This window comes from Larimichthys crocea, chromosome XVI, assembly GCF_000972845.2.
Source record: "Larimichthys crocea isolate SSNF chromosome XVI, L_crocea_2.0, whole genome shotgun sequence".
Classification (NCBI taxonomy): Eukaryota; Metazoa; Chordata; class Actinopteri; family Sciaenidae; genus Larimichthys; species Larimichthys crocea.
In genome coordinates, this window is record NC_040026.1 from 4,920,186 (window position 1) to 4,939,968 (window position 19,783).

At 41.6% G+C, this 19,783-nt stretch overlaps 1 protein-coding gene across 7 annotated transcripts in view; it reads left to right on the forward strand.

The window, feature by feature from the left end:
• LOC104935191 (rho GTPase-activating protein 23) overlaps positions 1-19,783 on the forward strand; it is a 64,146-nt gene that overhangs the window by 31,726 nt on the left and 12,637 nt on the right. For 2 of the 7 annotated variants that reach the window (XM_019271346.2, XM_019271344.2), the window contains exons 2-6: positions 15,143-15,334; positions 16,941-16,971; positions 17,264-17,356; positions 18,650-18,728; positions 18,817-18,877. In XM_019271346.2, the coding sequence (XP_019126891.1) occupies positions 15,143-15,334; positions 16,941-16,971; positions 17,264-17,356; positions 18,650-18,728; positions 18,817-18,877 (456 nt within the window). Of the gene's footprint in view, positions 1-4,487; positions 5,786-14,906; positions 15,052-15,142; positions 15,335-16,940; positions 16,972-17,263; positions 17,357-18,649; positions 18,729-18,816; positions 18,878-19,783 lie in introns of those variants that run through there. The other 5 variants (XM_019271347.2, XM_019271340.2, XM_019271341.2 and 2 more) reach the window with 5 other exon arrangements.

Genomic DNA, 19,783 nt, shown 5'->3' on the forward strand with positions numbered 1-19,783 from the left:
TGTCCTGCTTTTAAACTCATTCATGCCTCATCCTGCTCAGTTTGCATATCTTGGTCAGTGAACTGTACACATTTCTCACATACAGGTTACTTTATTCAGTGTGACAGACATCAGGAAGATGTTTCTGCATCGAAACATGTACGCTTTCACCTTACAATATGTGACCCATATACAGTATATCACCACAGCTGCTGAATGTATTATTATATCAAGGGTAATATGAATATGGTATGGTGTAAATGCTTGATCTATGAACGGAAGATCATTGTAGGAGTGTCTGGATAAAATGTAAAGCTATTAGAGAGATGACAGTATAGTTTGATCATGGCTTCAAATGGAGCTTTTGCTTGTGAGTAAAAGCAGTAAGAGTTAAAAACATGATTATTAATGATAAACAGATTCACTGTGTGAATGGGATTTTGAATGTGCTTCATTTCTTCCATAGATTATAATGCAGTGCTGCCCCCTTGTGTCTGCAAAGTGGAATCGCCTCTGTGTATCTGCTGAGTCTGTGTGTGTGTGTGTTGTTCTTCTTTAGCATTCTGATTTGTGCTGTTGAATGAGTATCAGTGCAAGATGTTAATGTGCTAAGTGTTAATTATGCTAAGTTTCAATATTAGTTTGACGCTTTATCCTTCAGTTTTTATTCTTGGTATCTGAAAATATTCCAGACAAATAAGTAAAAAAAAAAGTATTTGAAAGTTGGAGATGTTAAAATGAAAGTGTTGGTACTGGTTTGATCAAAAATGCAAGAACAGTTGTCTTCACGCTGTTGGACATGAGCACTGTTTGGCTTCCTGATCTTTCTCAGGAGAGGAAACTGATGATTTGAGACGGAAGTGAGGATGCAGCCAACCATTTGGGGGGGAAGTAACACCATGGTTTGTGTAACCAGTTATTGTTCTCACATAAAGCAGTGATATTTTTACTAGAATCACTTATTAACATGTGGAGACATTACTTTTGACCTGTAAAACACACATTTGTAATTCCCGTTGTTCCACTGTAGTCAGTGAATCGTATCTGTGGACCAGTGTCACAGCTCTTGCTCTGTGCTTGGATTTCTGTTTCTGTCCTGTGTGTGGTGTTGTTCAGAGGTTGCAGTGTCTTATTCAAAAGAACTGAATGTAAAAATGTATGTGTTGATTATAAATAAGAGTTGAGTGTCCAGGACTTCGACAGGACCTTAATCTTGGTTGATTTTCCCCTTTAATAGTTTTTAAATCACTTGTTACTTAAGTAATGTGATTTTGTCTTTGCTCTCTGCCCTACAGGCATCATCTCCTTCCCTCTCTGTGTTCCTCTCTCTCTTCTTTGTCTGACTGAGTCCTTGCTCCCTCTCTCTGTCTGTGTCTTCTCTTTCAGACTGAGATTCTGTCTGACAGCTCTTTATTTACATTATTCTGCTTTGTCCATCTTCCTTCTCATTCTCTCTCTATCCTCACTTCTCATTCTCTCTAAACTTAACACTCACTTGACCCCAACTGCAGAAGAGTTATGAGTTTACAACTTACTGAATTACAATATGTACAATATGTTTGTGTTGATTTGTCCTGTACACGTGACATCCATTGCACGTCTGTCCGTCCTGGGAGAGGGATCCCTCCTCTGTGGCTCTTCCTGAGGTTTCTTCCACCTTTTTTCCCTGTTAAAGGTTTTTGTGGGCAAGTTTTTCCTCACTCGAACCGAGGGTCTAAGGACAGAGGGTGTCACTCCCTGTACAGATTGTAAAGCCCTCCGAGGCAAATGTACTTTGTGACTTTGGGCTATACAAATAAAATTGATTTGATTTGATTTGATTTGAAGTGAAGTGGCTGAGTTCTGGATCTGGATAAGGGTGGACAATGACACCAAAACAGAGATACATATCTCAGTGAGTTTAAGGCTGGAAGATATCAACAAGATATTGTGTTTATTTCCTTTTACAAGGACACAGTGTGATGACTTTGTTTTCCAATTTTCATTACAAAGAAATGAAAGTGTATTCAAAGTATATAAAGTCGCCTGATGCAGTTTTAAGAACAGGTTTCTATCTCTTTCTACCCTGCTGTTAGTAAACCTGTATCGGAACTCACCACAACTGATACAGTTAGGGTCATATGTGTAACCTGATCACTACTGGATGGAGGCCGATCCTAATATTGATATTTTAAAGCTCTAGTTATGGGAAATGGTTTAAGCCACAGACTCTACACACCCAGCCCACTCAATAACAAGCTGGCCTCAGCTGTCAATCATTACACGATTTACATGATAAACTCTGTTTATAGCATGGGGAATGATTAAGTGATAGATTTGAATAAATGTGTTGTTTTTACTTTGTGTTTGCATACTATAAACTGAAGAGCGAGTCAGAGAATTCTCCTCGCAGCCGTCACGTGGTCGATCGAGCTCATACCAGCAGTGCTCGCCTTGAGCTGCCGTGGCGACCTAACAGAGCCAAAGCATAAAGAATCAGGGCAGAACAGATGCATATTCTCCTCTGACTCACACATCACATTAGGTTATTTTTGTTCTGGCTCCACTCCTCCATGATTATGAGTCCTGAATAGGAATGTGCGATATGTCATCGTTTACGATATATCATCAAAAACATTCCCCATGGTAAGAATATGTCATTCCACGATAAAAACGATAAATTCCCACTGATGATGCATGTATGTGCGTGACACACTCACAACCCAACACGCATATTGACAAACATGGCAGAAGGCAGAGCAGATACACCGGGCAGCGAGGAGCTCTTTCCTCACACTCCGGACGCTCCGGAGACTCGCTCGAACCTCCACAGACAGCCTGAAATGCCTCTGAAGCAGAGACTATCCAGGTGGATTCACAGACTAAACTCTGATCATCTACCTGTGTGTGTGTGTTCTCACTTTGTTTATTTCATGTACCAGCTTCTAAATCTGAGTCCAACTCGCAATTTAGGCCGCAAAATATAATGACACGAAGAAGTTTAATTTGATTTGTGTCCCATGATTAGAGAGAGAGAGAGCAATAACAGCGAGCGAGCACCGGCCTCGATAAATCTGTTATTAATCAGAGATATAAAAAGTTATTTCCTCATTGTTTCACAGCGGTTACATTCAGCGTGTATAGACACGCCCACCACCAGCTCCCCTAGCCTTTATTATTATTTTGGTGATAGATTTATAGTCAAAAAGATTAGGCTGAATTGGTGTTTATTTATCGTTGTTTTTATCGTTACCGTGATAAATACCAGAAATTATCGTGATCAATTTTTTAGTCCATGTCGCCCATCCCTAGTCCTGAACACGCTGTGATAAGTGCACAGTGCACAGATTGGTCATAATACTTTCATCAATCCAACCCTCACACAGAATAACGCTGACAGGAGTTTGTTCGGTTTGAGTTTGTTCAGGAAGAGGATGGGTTAAAATGTAAAGGAAAATAAATAAAAAAGAGAAGAGAGAATGAGGAGAGGCCAGAGGAGGACAGATGAGAGATGCAGAGGCTGCTGGATAATGTTTGCATGGACGTCAGCCTCTTTTAGCGTCTCTTTATCTCTCTTCATCTTCGTCCCCTCTTTCTCTCGCTGTCTGTCGTTTTAGCTGCTCTCAGGTGTCAGTAAAAAAAGGACAGAGGGACTGACAGCACCGCTCGAGCTGCTGTGGAGGGCTAGAAGAGGATGGACACACACACACACACACACACACACACACACATTGTTATTCAAGAAGCACAGGCATTTATTCTAGTCGACAGTTTGGTTGTAATGTTTTACTCTCTCAGACACTCATACTTTGCACGTGTTCATTTACTCTAATTCTCCATTACTGTACACACATCTGACTGCTGCTAACAATCAATGACATTAATGACCAGAGGAGTGTTTTAGGGTAAGACAAGAACATCATGATCAGTTTGTTGAACTTTTCCTCCTGATTAGTTAATTATTTTCTCATTTCATCGATGAATTGGTTCGATTTATTTCGACATATAGCATTTAACATAAAACTGAACAGAATCTTGAATGAAAACAGAAATGTATACAAAATAATAAATATTCTCAGCAATACAACAAAAACAGATTATTAGCTCAAAAAGTCAGCACTGAGCTGACTTTTTGTTTTTCAGCCTTATGTTTAATTGAAGGCTGCTCCACACTGTGAAAAATAGCCTCTAGCTACATTGTTCACTTTAGGCACTATACATGAACCCACACTGGCCCTGGTATTGTAGCTAAGAGTTCCCAGAAGATGACATCTTTAAATAGCTTGTTGTGTCCAACCAAACATATCACTGTGCAGCAGATCCTCCCACATTTCAAAGGCTGGAAGCAGAGAATCTTTGGCATTTTTTGCTTGATAATCGATCAAATAAGTACCGTGGATACCAACAGCAGCATCATCATGTGAGTCTTAAAGGAGGAGACAGAGAGAGAGAGAGAGAGAGAGAGTAACATCGTTTTCTGCTCTACCAATGAGCTGGACTGTGAAGCAAAGGGATGAGAGGAATGTGACTGAGAGAGAGAGAGAGTGTGTGGATGTCAGCAAATAGACCCAAGGGAAAGGGAGAGAATGAAAAGAGAGAGAGGCATGGCAGGGTTGAGAGGAGGGAGGACTATACTTAGACAGCAATAAAGAGCCAATGCTGCACTATAGTGCCAGCATGAAGGGAGACACACTGGATCTCTTAGCAGCAGCAGCATGGGATTGTATCCAGTTTTAAAATCTGGTCTGACAACTAAACTACCTTCTGAGCTCAACTGGTCCAGGAACGGAATTCAACTGGTCTTGGATGGTGGATTCACTTCTGAAATCCAAAGAGGAGCACTCAGTTTAAGCCAAAATCTCAGAGCAGCAACTAACCACTACATCAGTGACATGAGCGTGTTTTTTCTGTCATGGGAACTATGAAAGCTTTGAAGGGGACTAGTTTAAGTTTGAGAAGGCTGACAGCTCATGTTGCCACTGTAGTTACTCCGGGACTTACACCGTTTTACATTCAAAACACAAGGATGGTGTTGAAGCCCAAGAATTCTTCATCTAGAACTGTGAGCTGGACTAAATAAAAGGTGAAAGATAGCAGTAAAAGGTCAAGATTTGTTTAACGGTTGTTATGTTCACCGAAATCCATCTAAAATTTCAAAGAACAAGGACAAAGTCAAACACCGATTGGTTAAAAAATGAGGACTGGCTCGAAAAACATTGTAGAAAACTGGACAAAATATGACAAATGATCCTTGGCTTTTGAAGAGAATCATCATGGCTTGACTGTGGCTTGGCTGTGAAACATAATCCAGTGAGTTACCCAAAGGAAGATATACATAAGTGATGAAGCTAAATCCAAGGCAGATCCAAGGACTACAATTGGACTCATTAAAGACTTGATGTTTTGCATCCATTGTGTTGATTGTGATTCTCGAGTGGTAGACTTGAGTGTTTTCCACTGATTTATCCTCGATTGTCACTTTTGGCCGCGATGTATTGACCATTGAGAGAAATCGTGTGGAGGTGACCACATATCTCAGTCGTGGGGTGTGAAGCCTTGAGACCTCTGGTGTGTGACAGACAGTACATGTGCATACGAATGTGGAGGTGCTATGCTGAGGGTGTCGGGTGTTGCACCAGCTCCGTCGGGCCATGAGTGGAAATTTCAGTGTTCTGTCGGGGTGGACTGTAGCGACGCTGAACCCCGCTGTATCTGGCTGGCAGTCTTAAGGGGTATTTCACCTCGCGCCTCACCGCGGCCGACCCCCATCACATCACCAAGAAGACGGGGCTCCCGGAGGGTCATACAGCGCCATCGCTTGTCCTGGGTAAGACGAGAAACAGTAGTTTGGGGCTGAAACTTTGGAGCTGATCTTTCTAACCATTATTTAGTACTATTACATTTTTGTATTGTTTTGACAGGATTGAAAAAAATCAAAAACTCTTGAGCTGAGTTTAAAGCCAGACTAATGAAGAAAATATTTTTATACAACTAAATTACTGGATGTATCGGATCAACAATAATCCACTTGAAATTAAATACTAAATGAAATGTGGCATTTAATAGATTTTTGAGGGTCTACACTAGGGCTGCACGATATGGCCTGTAACCAATATCTCGATATTTTTAAGCTATATCGCGATACACGATATATATCTCGATATTTTTGTTGTTGTTGTTTTGTATTGTTTATTTCTAATAAATAATAATGTCATTATTACCTTGATAGCATTGTAATTGCTCAGAATCAATGTAGAACAGTAGATTTACACTTGCTGTATGAGACACACCTCTTTTTATAGCATTTTAACACTTGTCAAATTTTATATGAATTTTTAATATATTTCATAATGTACATATGAGCACTGAAGCAGTGCAGGATCATACTTGGCTTATGAGACACGCTTTTTTAAATCACATTTTAACCATTCTTCATATTTTATAAATAAACCTTTAATACATTTAACACCTACGTCTTATTTTGAAAACCGGAAGTGTCCACACGCTGCAGTAAGCTCGCGCTGACTTTCCCAGTTTTCTCAAAGTTTTTGCCATAAAGTCGGCAATAAGGGCGCACTTGAAAATATTGGAGCAGCTGACGTGACCACGCGAAAACGAGAGACGGCTGGCGTGACCGCAGTTGCTTTTCTTCGGAACCAAGTCGTCCGTCTCCATCTTCAATTAACTCGCTCGGGCTCTTCACTTCTCTCCTCTCTTGATACAAACAGTACGCATGCGCGCAGGGGATTTTTCTGGGTGGGCGGGGCAGTGTGCTGCGTGCTGTGAGCAGCACCAGGAGTGACACAGGCAAAACTCCGGAGAATTAAAATCTGACGGCTTAAAACATTTACGTGACTCGATGGTCAAGTACTCGATGGTCGCGATATAGTCATTTCATACATCTCACGTAGAACAAGCCGCGATATATCGAGTATATTCGATATATCGCCCACCCCTAGTCTACACAGTACTTTTACATTCGTCTTTTGACTTTACTTTACTACTTGAATCATAACAAATTCTTTATTGTTTCATGACCTGTGTGGGGTTCAGGTGTTTGGGAAGGGTACCATGGACTGACTGTTCAGCTAGCTGCACCAACTGTTAGTCCTCTGTGGTCAACGTCACAAAAATGCCATAGAAGTTGTCAGATGAGACAAAAGGGGCAAGAATTGTGACAGTTAAGTTTTCATTGCGATGTTGTAGGGCCCTAGATACTGAGGTTATGTCAGATAAACCAATACCTATACTACCTGTACCAATACTACATCTCTTGGGTCAGGCTAATTTTGGACTGATGAATGATTTTTGGAAACAATTTGTAATGGTATAATTTTGCTAATAGAGGCACTTCCTCTGAATAGTGAAAGCTTGTTCAGCAGTTATGTAGTCTACAGCAGTGATTCTCAACTGGTGGGTCCCGTTCTCAGTGGGTCTCGGGCCTTTGCCTGGGAAAAAAATGTTAAGAACAAAATCCTGTGCTTTTATTTTGAAGTGGATTTTTTATGCCGCGGAGTGCCGTCTATTCACAATCGCCACAGTAGGTGGCGATAAAGCCTTGTAATGTTAATAGACACCCACCATTTCACTGCATAGAAGAAGACCCACAACGTTTGTTTTCAAAAGCTAATTTAACATGTCGAAACGCCAGTATAACACCGACTACATGAAATATGGGTTTTCTTACATTGAGGACAAAAGAGGGAAAAAACCTCAGTGTGTTTTGTGCACCGAGGTTCTGGAACAAGAAAGCATGAGGCCGTCAAAACTGAAGCGGCACTTGGAAACAAAACATCCTTCTCTCAAAGATAAACCTGTTGAGTACTTTCGAAGACGACTTCAAGACCTGAGGTCATCACAAAAGTGTCTTACTTCTTCATGCTCGAAGCAAGAACAGGCACTCCGTGCATCTTACCGGGTGGCACATCGTATTGCTAAGTTAAAAAAGCCCCACACCATTGCAAAGGACCTTATCTTGCCTGCAGCCATGGACATGGTGAGAGAGGTGTTGGATCAATCCGCAGCGGATAAGCTGAAAACTATACCGTTGTCAAATGACACTATAAACAGGCGATGTGAAGACATGTCGGATGACATTAAACAACAGACCACAGCTCGAATCAATGAAAGTGGTCATCTTGCATTACAAATGGATGAATCTACAGCGCCGGTCCTGGCCACATTTGCGCCCTGGGCGAACCCCCCCCCCCCCGAGGCGAACATTTTCTCGTGCGCCCTAACGGCCGCCGGTGCGCCCCTGGATGCGCCGTGCGCCCAGGGATGCGTGCGCCCCCAACGGTCTGTCCGACGCCCCCCTCTGCCTTGTCAACACCCCGCTCCCGGGGCGCCCGCTCCGCTAACTTAATGAGCGGTATCGAAAATTACCGAGGTTTTTTGCTTTTTCGGGCGTTCGTGCGCCCCCCACGGAGAATGCGCCCTGGGCGGCCGCCCACATTGCCCATAGATAGGACCGGCCCTGTCCCTACTACTACGACTGCAGAGGACATTTTCAGCTCCGTGGACTTGTATTTGAGTTCAGTGGGCCTAAGCTGGGACCTGTGCGTCGGTATCACAACTGATGGCGCTGCCTGTATGACAGGAAAACACTCGGGGGTCGTGAGGAGAATACTTGAGAAAGCTCCGAATGCAACTTGGAACCATTGTTTTTTGCATCGAGAGGCCCTGGCAGCAAAGGATATGGTACCAGTGCTTCATGGAACATTAAAAGGTGTCGTCCAAGTGGTAAACTACATTAAACGAAGAACACCCAATGTTTTCAAAAACTGTGCCAAGATCTTGGTAGTGAGCATGTACAGGTGTTGTATCATGCCGAAGTACGCTGGCTTTCGAGGGGAAAGGTACTGTCCCGTTTTTATGAACTACGAAGTGAAATTGCAGCCTTTCTTGCCCAGAACAAGTCGCCTCTTGCAGACCTGTTTAGCAACAGTGTGTGGCTCGCACACGTTGCTTACCTCACTGATGTGTTCGAACAGTTAAACACATTAAATGTGTCTATGCAGGGGAGGGGGAACAACATTTTTGAACAATATGACAAAATCAATGCTTTCAAAAAAAAGATCTCCGTGTGGGCTAGTCATGTTTCTAAAAAACGATTTGACATGTTCCCCAATGCCTGTCATGAGGGACAGCAACTGGACATGGCAGGAAAAATGTAATGGAGAAAACAATCACGACACATCTGAATAAACTTCTGGAGCGGTTTAATGACTACTTTCCCGAGACACAGAGGGATGATGACTGGATACGTGACCCCTTTGGATTCAACGTAGAAAGCGTCACGTTGCCAAGCAACGAAGAGAGTCAGCTGGTGCAGCTGTCATGTGACTGCACGCTGAGAAAGACATTCACGGAGGTAAGCCTCTCCCAGTTCTGGTGCAGCAATGTGATGAGCGAGTACCCTTCCCTTGCCACTCGAGCAGTAAAAATCCTCCTACCATTCAGCACTACCTATCTCTGTGAGTGTGGCTTCTCAGCTCTGGTTCAGCTGAAGACTAAACACAGAAATAGACTGGACATTGAACATGACCTCAGAGTTGCCTTGTCTACTATAACTCCAGACTTTGATACTCTTGTCAGGAGCAAAACACATCCCCAGTTCTCCCATTAATTCCTCCAAATTCCAAATTCAATTCAGTGTTACACCTAAGGTTGAAGTGAGTGCTGCTTAATTTTCTTCATGTTTTTCAGTATTTACCTACTGATAAGTATATGTAATCAGAAGAAAAGTTAATTTTGTATACTTGAATCTTTTTGAATATCACTTTTTGTTTAATTTATTTAGAGTTTGTAGATAAAAGCAGCTACTCAAGACACTGAATCATTTCACATAGTTCAGTGTTTGGCTGTAAGATTCGGTGAGTGACTACTTTCAGTCTTTTTTAAACTACTTCTCAGTAGTTTTTTTGTTTTTTTTATTTCATGTTTGCATGAAAGCACTTTTGAGTCTGTTAAGTCTGTTGTATTACCTTGTGTTCTTAAGATGCACTTTTTGTTATTTCATTAAAATGCAGCTAATTGTTAATATTTCCCTCTTTAGCATTGCGTTTTGCATTGCACTGTGTTGGAATACTGTCTCAGGTTCAAACTGCACCATCTTTTCATTAAATAAATTTGAGAAGTTGAAAATTTTCCTCAATTTGGGTCACGGCTTGTCCTTTAGGGGTGATGGTGGGTCCCGAAGCCAGACCAGTTGAGAACCACTGGTCTACAGTACAGTAGATTGTTTGACTGAACCACAGTGATACAGATACAATACAATGAGCTAAAGGAAAGTACAGAGTTAGTAATACTGGATATGTCACCACGAGCAACAGGTTGTCATCAGGTGATCCTGATGGTTTGGCTTCACTTTGGGGGAGCTGTCATGTCAAATATACTGTATATAGAGTCAATGGCATAAGCCATTAAAAACAAACCATTTGTATTTAATTGAATTATCTGCCTCTATACATGTTTGCTCATTTCCCTGACTCAAGTACTATACACATCACTTGAGTAAAACTACACTTTAAACAAGTCAACATATATCTTCCAGTAGCCAGTGATGTTGTGTTGTGACTGTCGTGACTGCAGTGTTTAGTTTTGGATCGAGTCCGTCGGTCCATCCCTGTATGGACTCACTGCAGCTCTAAAAACAGCCATGGCTGTCGTCATTTCGAAGCCTTCTCATCTCCTGTCTGATCTGATCGCTGTGGACAGGTGTATGTCCTCCAGGGATGCTTCCTCGGCCATCTTGCTTTAACCTTTCCTGTCTGCTCCGATCAGTGCATTATTGACCGCCCCTGTCCTACTTTGACCATCTGGGTGTCCTGGTTTTATCACAGCGGGGCAAAGTTGATGGCAGTGCTATTAACTTTAGGGGTGACTTTAACCTGCGTCGGGTTAGTGGAACAGAATGACGATTACCAGGCTGCCATTCAGCACTTCCTGGTGTTGATTCATTCAAATGTGTGTGTGTGTGTGTGTGTGTGTGTGTGTGTGTGTGTGTGTGTGTGTTGTGCCATGTCTCTGTGCCTCTTGTAGGTGTTATGTAATGTAGCACTGAGGGGGCCTGTTGACTAGTGGAGGGGAAGTGAGACAAGGCCGATGCCCTCTCTACGGACACATTCATGATGCTTTATATAAAACCTTGTGTGTGTATATATGTGGGTGTGTGTGGTTGTGCTTTTACATCATCTGTTCAAGTATGCATCAAGGAGCACACCTTTTCCAACACACACTGCTCTTACAGTGACTGTTTTAATAATCCAGCTTTGAGTGTACACTGTGTGTGTGTGTGTTCTTCCACAAAGAGTGTGTCACTTTCTTTTATCGGCTCTGTGTTTACAGGGGTAGATGTGTGTGTCTTTTTGCATTGTGTCACTCGTTCTCTCCCAGTTCAGCTCATTCTGCTGCGGTCTGAAGGTCACATGATCGTTCCAACAGCCAACAGTAAAGGTCTGCAGTTCAAACAGTAAAAGCCAAAAAAGCAAAAAGCAGTGCAGTAGACGGGAAAACAAAGTAAATGGAGTGAGTTGCTCATGTTAATGATGAGCTATATTTGAGTTAGCACAAAAACCTCTTGTTCTCCTGAAAGAGCTGCTCAATCAGGCAGAGTGGTCAGGATCAGGTTAGGACTCTTACGGTAAGACGGAGAGGTCAAACACATGATTGTGCAAATGTTCAACTATATTAATGTTTGTTCCTTTTATGAATGATACATGATTCCACTGAAACTAAACAACTAATAAACATCATCAAATATCTAACTGGAATCTACTTTGAATTCAGGAAACCACAGCCTCCGGTTTTCAATGAAAAAACAGTTTACATGGTGCTGCTCCAGGTCAAATGAGATAAAGGTCTTTTTGAGGGGATAGAGCAGGTCACCCACTAATCAGATGATTGTGGTTCAATCTCTGGCTCCTCTAGTCTGCAGTGTCATTAGGCAAGATACTGAACCCCAAATTGTGTGAATGTATGTGGATGATTAGCTCCTAATACTGATGAGCAGTTCATACACTGGATGTGTGAATGAGATATGCAGTGTAAAAGCACTTTAAGTGGTCGGAAGACTAGAAAGGATAGATAGATAGATAGATAGATAGATAGATGGATAGATAGATAGATAGATGGATAGATAGATAGTAGCTAAATTAAACATTTGCATAGAAATTAAATATGTGCAGAGAAATTAAAAATGTGCTGAGGAATTAAACTATAAAAATGAAATATGTGCAGAGGAATCAAACATTTGCATAGAAATATAACTGTGTTAGAAAGTTAACCTGTGCTAACATCTATACAAATAGAAAACGATATAAAAAGTAGAAATAAAAATGTTTTATAAACATATGAAATAGAGTACAGTCCATTTATCATTTTTTCATTGCTCTTTCTTTGCATTTTGTTTTGTGGATGTTTTATTTCATTTTTATTTATTTATTATTTAATTTGTAATGGACGAAGCATTACAGCATAAGAATATTTTATGAAAGGAACTCAGATGAGGAGAATGTCAGTGTTCATTCTGTTAAACTACAGAGTTCAGTTAATGTACACAGAGCTGCATCGAGTTCAGAGCTGAGGCACAGAGAGAGCTGGCAAAAAAATCACTCTGTCCAATAAAACACACTCAGGCATGTTGGCATTTGGGTGGGCGGGTGAGTAAGGTGAGTGTGTGTGTGTGTGTGTGTGTGTGTGTGTGTGTGTGTGTATGAGAGAGAGAGAGGCAAGTATGTAGAGCATCTATGTTTGCATTCACTGATGTGTGAAATGTCACCTGCAGAGATGTCGCATGATGAGGAATCTAACACTACAATGTAGCTATCTCGCACACACACACACACACACACACACACACACACACACACACACACACACACACACACACAGATATGATGACTTCATGCTCTGTGGCTTTGCACAACACGACTCTCCAACACACCCACAGCCACACACAAAAAAAATGTCAGTGGGCAGGAATCCTCTGAGGTTATTCTCTGTTTGTGAATCCTGATGGTGAGGATGATATACTGCGTGTTATGCAACAAGAGTTATACAAGTGGGTCCTTCAAGGAGGAAACACAAAAGGTGTGAAAAACATGGAAAAATATTTCATTTGATGAGCATGGTGCAGGTTTATATTCAGCTGGAAACCTGCAACAGATATTAAGGCAAAGACTATCACGTCTTTCATTGACTTAATAAGACTTCATATATTGTTGTTACTGTTCGACCATAAAGTGGAAACATGAATAAACTCATTGACTTCCTCCTGTGGAAAGTGTGTGTCTCTTCCTTGCTCTCCTTGGAACTATTCTTAGAGGCGAAGGTTTCCCCAAAACACGCCTCTGAAGGGCTCAGCCATCCACTTCCTGTCTCAAGAAACAGACTTCCTGTTGTTTTTGTAACTGGCTGAGTCGAGTTTGAGTATTTTTTTGTTTTTTATGAATGTGTGTGTGTTCATGTTCTTCATCTTTCTGTGTTGATGACAGTTGTGTGTGTCAGTGTGTATGCCGGTAAATACTGTACATTTTTTCAGAATCCATGAGAGATGACGAACAGTTTGATGATCCATCCAAGGGTTTCCTCAGTCTTGCTGACTAATAGTTTCTACTGTGTGTATAGAAAGACTTTAATGTGAAAGGAGTCACATGAAATGACGTATTGAAGATTGTTTAGCCCTTTTTAGCTCATCAGACACATTTACTGTTTGTCTCACTGCTCGGCAACCAGTTTTATAGAATCAGCAGGAAGTTGCAGTGAAAAATTCACTGCACTCTACCTGCTGAGCACTAAACGGACTGCTAGCTCATAGGAAAGTACATCGTTCTAGAATAATGATGTTGTTCCTTATCCGCAGCAACTGTTTGCTAACACAACTTTTGCTATAACTCTGACATCAGTCACCCTCGTTTTTCTTGCCAAAGATAGATTAATGCATCTTAAAATTTAAGCCTGTTCTAATATCCACTGAAATGAACCCACTCTATATAAATTATAATAAGTAATAATAAGTATTGACCAATTTCTAATTATGTAATACAAAAAAACAACAACATATAGCCATATATCATATCTAAATACTCTGTTGGGACTTAAGGACAGGGCAGGGCGCCTCTTCTCTCCCCCTCTTCCTCTCTAAACACAACCGGCCACAGCAGATCTGTTCGTCCACCATGAGCCGGTTCTGCTTAAAGTCTTTCCTTTCAATTTAAAGTCTTTTCTCATGGTGGGAATTGTTGGGTCTGTGTAAATAATATAAGAGTATAAGAGTACGGCCCAAGCCTGCTCTGTATGGAAAGAGTCATGAGATACCTTCTGTTTAGATTTGGTGCTACGTAATTCAAACTGAATTGTCTTGATTTGAAGTTACACTTTACACCATCTGATCAGCAATCAGCTGTTTCAGTGGTTCATACATCAGCTGACTCCATCCTCTTTCTTAACATTGTTGACTTCAACAGCTACTTTCCTATTTAATCGCCTCAAACTATTCAGATCAACGTCACTGTGTAGATAAATATAGTTTCCAGGCATGCTTGAGATATCACTGAGGTTAAACATCATGTGGATTAGAGGCTGAATTCTGTTCAGTGTTGTAGAATCCACTGTTGGTTTGAAACGCTGGCTCAATTCTCACCTCCTTCAGCCTATAGAAAGAGTGGATGTTTTTAGTCACACTCTGCGAAGCCACCTTTGTCTATTGTTCATCGGGTTTTCCAGATTGGTGTTTAGTAGCCATAATACTTTCCTGTTGTTCTGTGAGTGATATTTATAGACTGTATATATTTTTATGCCTGCTATTGTTGGCTGCAGGTAATAAATGTGATTATAGGTGAGGTTGTTGGTCAAAGTAGAGCTTCCTTTTTAGATAGAGAGAGGAAGTCACAGAGAAATTCCTGGCATTGGTGGAATTCCGTCCTGGTCGGATCTGGGCAGAGTCGTCTGTGAATGGACCACATACGCCCACATCCACCCACTCACACTTCCTTTATATGCATTTAACAATGGATGAATCCACAGTCACACACACAAGTTAGATGGAGAACTTTCAAAATGATACTTGAGATGTACTTTAAGACTCACATGGTAAAGTTTGGTCAGTGTTCATGCCGTACCAAGAGGAAAGGGTAAGCTGAGCGTTGTTGATCTTGACATTATCTCTGTCTTCTCTCGATAGGCTAAAGGGCGAACAGATGGCATGGTGTCATCCAATGAGAACAAGCGCCGGCCACTGTCGTCGGGTGAGGTGGAGGGCATGTCATGGCAAGGCCCACGGACTATTTTCCTCCAGAAGAACTCACAGGGTTTCGGCTTCACTCTGCGCCATTTCATCGTCTACCCACCAGAGTCCTCCCTCCACAGCCTCAAGGTCAGTGGACTGACTGCTCGCTGGTGCTGGACTTTAGTCTGGACACAGTAAATCTGTATAAGTGGCTCAAGCAGCCAGTAAAGAGAGAAAATATACACCTCCATACAAACATAGAAGGAGGATGAAATCTTTTTAAAATTCTCTTTGACTCTGGTCAAAATGATATTGGACATGAGTTTTAATTCTAACAATCAAAGTTTCTTCCCGAGACTTTTAGCTCCAATGTGAATGTAGCCATGTTGTCAGTTGGTCCATTTTGGTCCAGACTGAAACAGCAAGAACTGGATAGATGGAATATCCAGCCATGGAATTTTGTACAGACAATCATGGTCGCCAGAGGATTATTTTTAATGTCCTCGGTGAGTTGGTATCTGGCAACCATCAGTTAACTTAACAAATAAACCAAATGTCACTAATCAAATTTTATTTTGGTTTAAGACCAAATACCTGAAAAACGAATTCCCATCAGCCTTGGCTGCGTTGTGCCTTGTGTGTTTGATGCTGATAACAATGTACTGAGAGATGAGATCTTTGATGAGGATCCCTTTAAACTTCTACTGTACTGTGAACTCCAGTTCTGTACTGCAGTTATGATGATACCTATGATACATGTGCAATAAACTAAAAGCAGCCAAAATATTTGTGATTTATGGGGTCCAGTTCTATTTTCAGTGTAAGCCCACATTCCGGCGATGCTTTGGATAAATCTCAGGATACCACTGTTGTGTTTCTACTTTTTCACTCCTTCAGAAAAGCTGCAATGTTCGTTATGATGTGTTGCACGTTAAAGTTTTCTTACACATTATCACATTAGACTTTTAACATTTCACTCATGGTAGAACCCTACAATATTTTAAGACACTAAATTGAGAGAAATCTATATAAATAAAGCCAGGCTGATGTGATGTGAACCCATGGGCTTCTGTTGGAGCCTTCACGCTCAGACACAAGTCAGGAAGGCGTTCCCGCTGGATTTGAGCGCCCAGCATGTGGAGGGGTTTCATTACAGTCGTAATTAAAGGATAAAACCCCAAACTACTAAGAGGATTCAAAGAGAACCAAATCAGAATAGTACAGAGGCTAACACGACATCATCATTTATCATTGTGTAAATGTATGTCAGAGTATGTAAAAATAACCAACACACATCAGACAAGGTTGATTGGTTTCTTACACACACATACATTATGGTGTTGCATTTAACCTGTACGTCATACTGACTTATGGGTACTGTAGTACTGTAGACAGTGTGGTAACATCCTTCTTGCCTGGAGAGAGGCTTGTGTTGTGTAGCAGCAGACCTCAGTCTGTGTGCAGAGCCCTTTGTGTGTCCTGGTCAGGAATGAGCTAACTCAGCGAAGGATCAAAGCCTCCAGATACATCCAGCCTGCAGGCCTCAGTCAAACAGACAGACAGGCAAATAGGCAGACAGACAGGCAGTCAACCCGACAGGGAGTCGATGAGACACTGAGAGACTCGGTCAGGCAGCTGAACTCCGGCCCAAACTGCAGAGTCAGCTGGAGTCAGTCAGGCTGGGGTGCAAGTGGAGCAGCGCCCCCCTGTGGTCGTCCTCTCCTCTAACACGTGCTCTGTGTGTCTCCCACAGGATGAAGAGAACGGAAATGCAACTGGAAAAGGTGAGTGCTCCTGCTAACTCTGTCAGACACACACTCTGCAAATGTTTAGACATTTAGTTCTGATGAATCGGCGTCACTTAAGTGTCTCTGCAGTACATTAGGATCTATTATATTTTGTTTCCTTGTGTAGATGAAGCCTATTCAACTTTGGGTGTGGTTGTTTTTTTTGTTTTGCTTTTTGATATTTCAGGGCAAAAATACATAAATAATGCATACACATAATCTGGATGTGTGTGTGTGTGTGGTGTGTGTGTGTGTGTGTGTGTGTGTGTGTGTGTGTGTGTTTAAACAGGTTGTCAGCGGTCTCGTTTAGAGCCAATGGACACCATCTTTGTGAAGAGTGTCAAAGAAAATGGCCCCGCCCAACAAGCTGGACTGTGTACAGGTAGAAGACACACACACACACACACACACACACACAAACAAACAGATGTACACTCACACATGCACACACACACAAAAGTTAGAAATCTGTCTAAACTGCCTTAACGAGCAGTAGCAGGCACTTTCCTCACTTTTTTTGCAACTGTTTTTTTTTAGATGGTAACCCTAGATTTGCTCTTTACTTCTCCGACATCTGCTTGCGTTGTTTCTGTTGTTTTTTTTGCCAGAAAGCTGCTGGTTGTGTCCTGTATGAAACCAAAAGTCAACAGTGACTTATTATTTTAGTATTAACACAAACTATGATCTATTTTTAACCCTAACCAAACGGTCACTGAAAACTTTTTCCAGTTTCACACCGGACAAAATCCCAGTTTTCCTGGATGAAAGTCCTGTGTTTCACCCAATCATTCACCACCACCTTCTTCTCCCTTTGACTGCTATGTAAGGCTTTGTCAAACTTAAACTAACTAGTTTGTTGCTCTTTAAAACAGCAAATTTAGTCTTTTCTCTGCTAGACAAGAAAACCCACTGAAGACCAAGAGCTACTTTGCTGAATCAAGTGTGCATGTCTGAGAGTTTCACAAATCTGGAATTACTGTCTACACAAGTGGTTCTGTGTGGTTGAAAGTCCCCTCCAGTCTGCATGTCGAAGTGTCCTTGGGCAAGATACTGAACCCCAAATTGCTCCTGAAGCCTGCACCATCGGTGTGTGAATGTGTGTGAATGGTTAGCTCCTCAAACTGATGAGCAGTTGGCACCTTGCATGGCAGCTAATGCCATGAGTGTATGAATGTGTGTGAATGGGTGAATGAGATGCGTACTGTAAAGTGCTTAGAGTGGTCGGAAGACTAGAAATGTGCTATATAAATACAGTCCATTTACCATTTGAAAGTAAAGACCACTCGAGGTTGACAGATTTTCTGGGAGTGTTAAGTTGTTGTTAAGATCTGTAGCAGGTAAGATCTGCCCCCCTGTGTGGTCAGCTGGGTGTGGTTACGGGTACAACAAATCACACACAACCACACCCATCAGTGGCACCAGGCGTGGTCAGAGAAGAAACAACCAGAGAGGGCAGTTCAGGTCTCTGATAGTATCCCTTCTATGTCAAGGAAACTAAACATGATGGTGAGGAAGCAGGTTTAATGCATCACAAAAACACAAATTAACATTTAAATGTTTCTTTATTCTTTGGAACCTTCAGCTTCACTGTGCTGCTCTACTCCTAAAGCCAAACACTCCTCTGACTCTCTCTCTGTGTGTGTGTGTGTGTGTGTGTGTGTGTGTGTGTGTCCAGGGGACAGGCTGGTGAAGGTGAACAGTGAGAGCATTCTGGGGAAAACGTACTCTCAAGTGATCGCACTCATCCAGAACAGGTGAGAGACTGGCGGTTTGAAATCACATCTACTGTTCACATCCGACCTGTGACTTATTCTGTTCATACATCTGGATCTTTATTTGCAGTGAAAACATTCTGGAGCTCTCCATTATGCCAAAAGATGAGGATGTGTTGCAGTTGGTAAGTGTGAGTATTATCTTTCTTCTATTTTCTCTCCTTTTTTTCTTTTCACCTTGTTCCTGTGTGCAGACAGTTAGCTAGGCTGTTCCTGTAAAAGCGTGGATGGTGTGTTTCTGTAATACTTGTAGTTGCTAATTAAAGTCTAACTTCAGGGATCTGGAATTGTGCATGGTGCCATTATAGATCAGCAGTCAAAGACATGAGTTTGTACAGATGAAGACTGTGTGGGAGGAGGTGGTGTGACATCCGATGTAAAGAATCATTAAACATTAAAAACAATTTCTACTTGATAAAATTGAATACACGTGTCATGAATGAATATATGCAAATTGAAGGTCAGCTTTAAGATTGTACATATTTTTATCAGTACTTTTATTTTTGACCTCTTCATGCAACATTAAGTAGAAATTGGTGTTTTATGATTTAGCACCCTCAGAGTGTAATCCCACTGTGGTAATTATGGACAGCTGTATTTGTTCTGATTATTTTACTCATGATCAAAAACTAGTGAGTCGACAGCTTTGCTAACAGCCAAACATCAACAAGGTCAACAACACAAGACACAGCAGCAGCTAATATCACTGTCAGCATCTGTCTTTCAGCCTTTTATTTTGTAGTGTTTTGTTATGGTATACTGAGAACATAGACACTGAGCTCACAGTCCGGGCAGCCCAGCTAACAAACTGAGCTAACATTAGCTAACAGCAGCACCAGTTCACAGGAGTTTACTTTACAGCGTTACGTACTGGGTGATCGTACCCTGAGTATGAAAGTTACAACGTGCAAGAACAGGCGTAGAGTGGGAATGACAGATTTATATCTGCATGGTGCATGTTGCTCTCACTCTGCCCTGTAGTTGCTGCTTCCATCTTCTATGTCAGGTTTTTCATTGTGTTCTAACCTCTTCTCCTC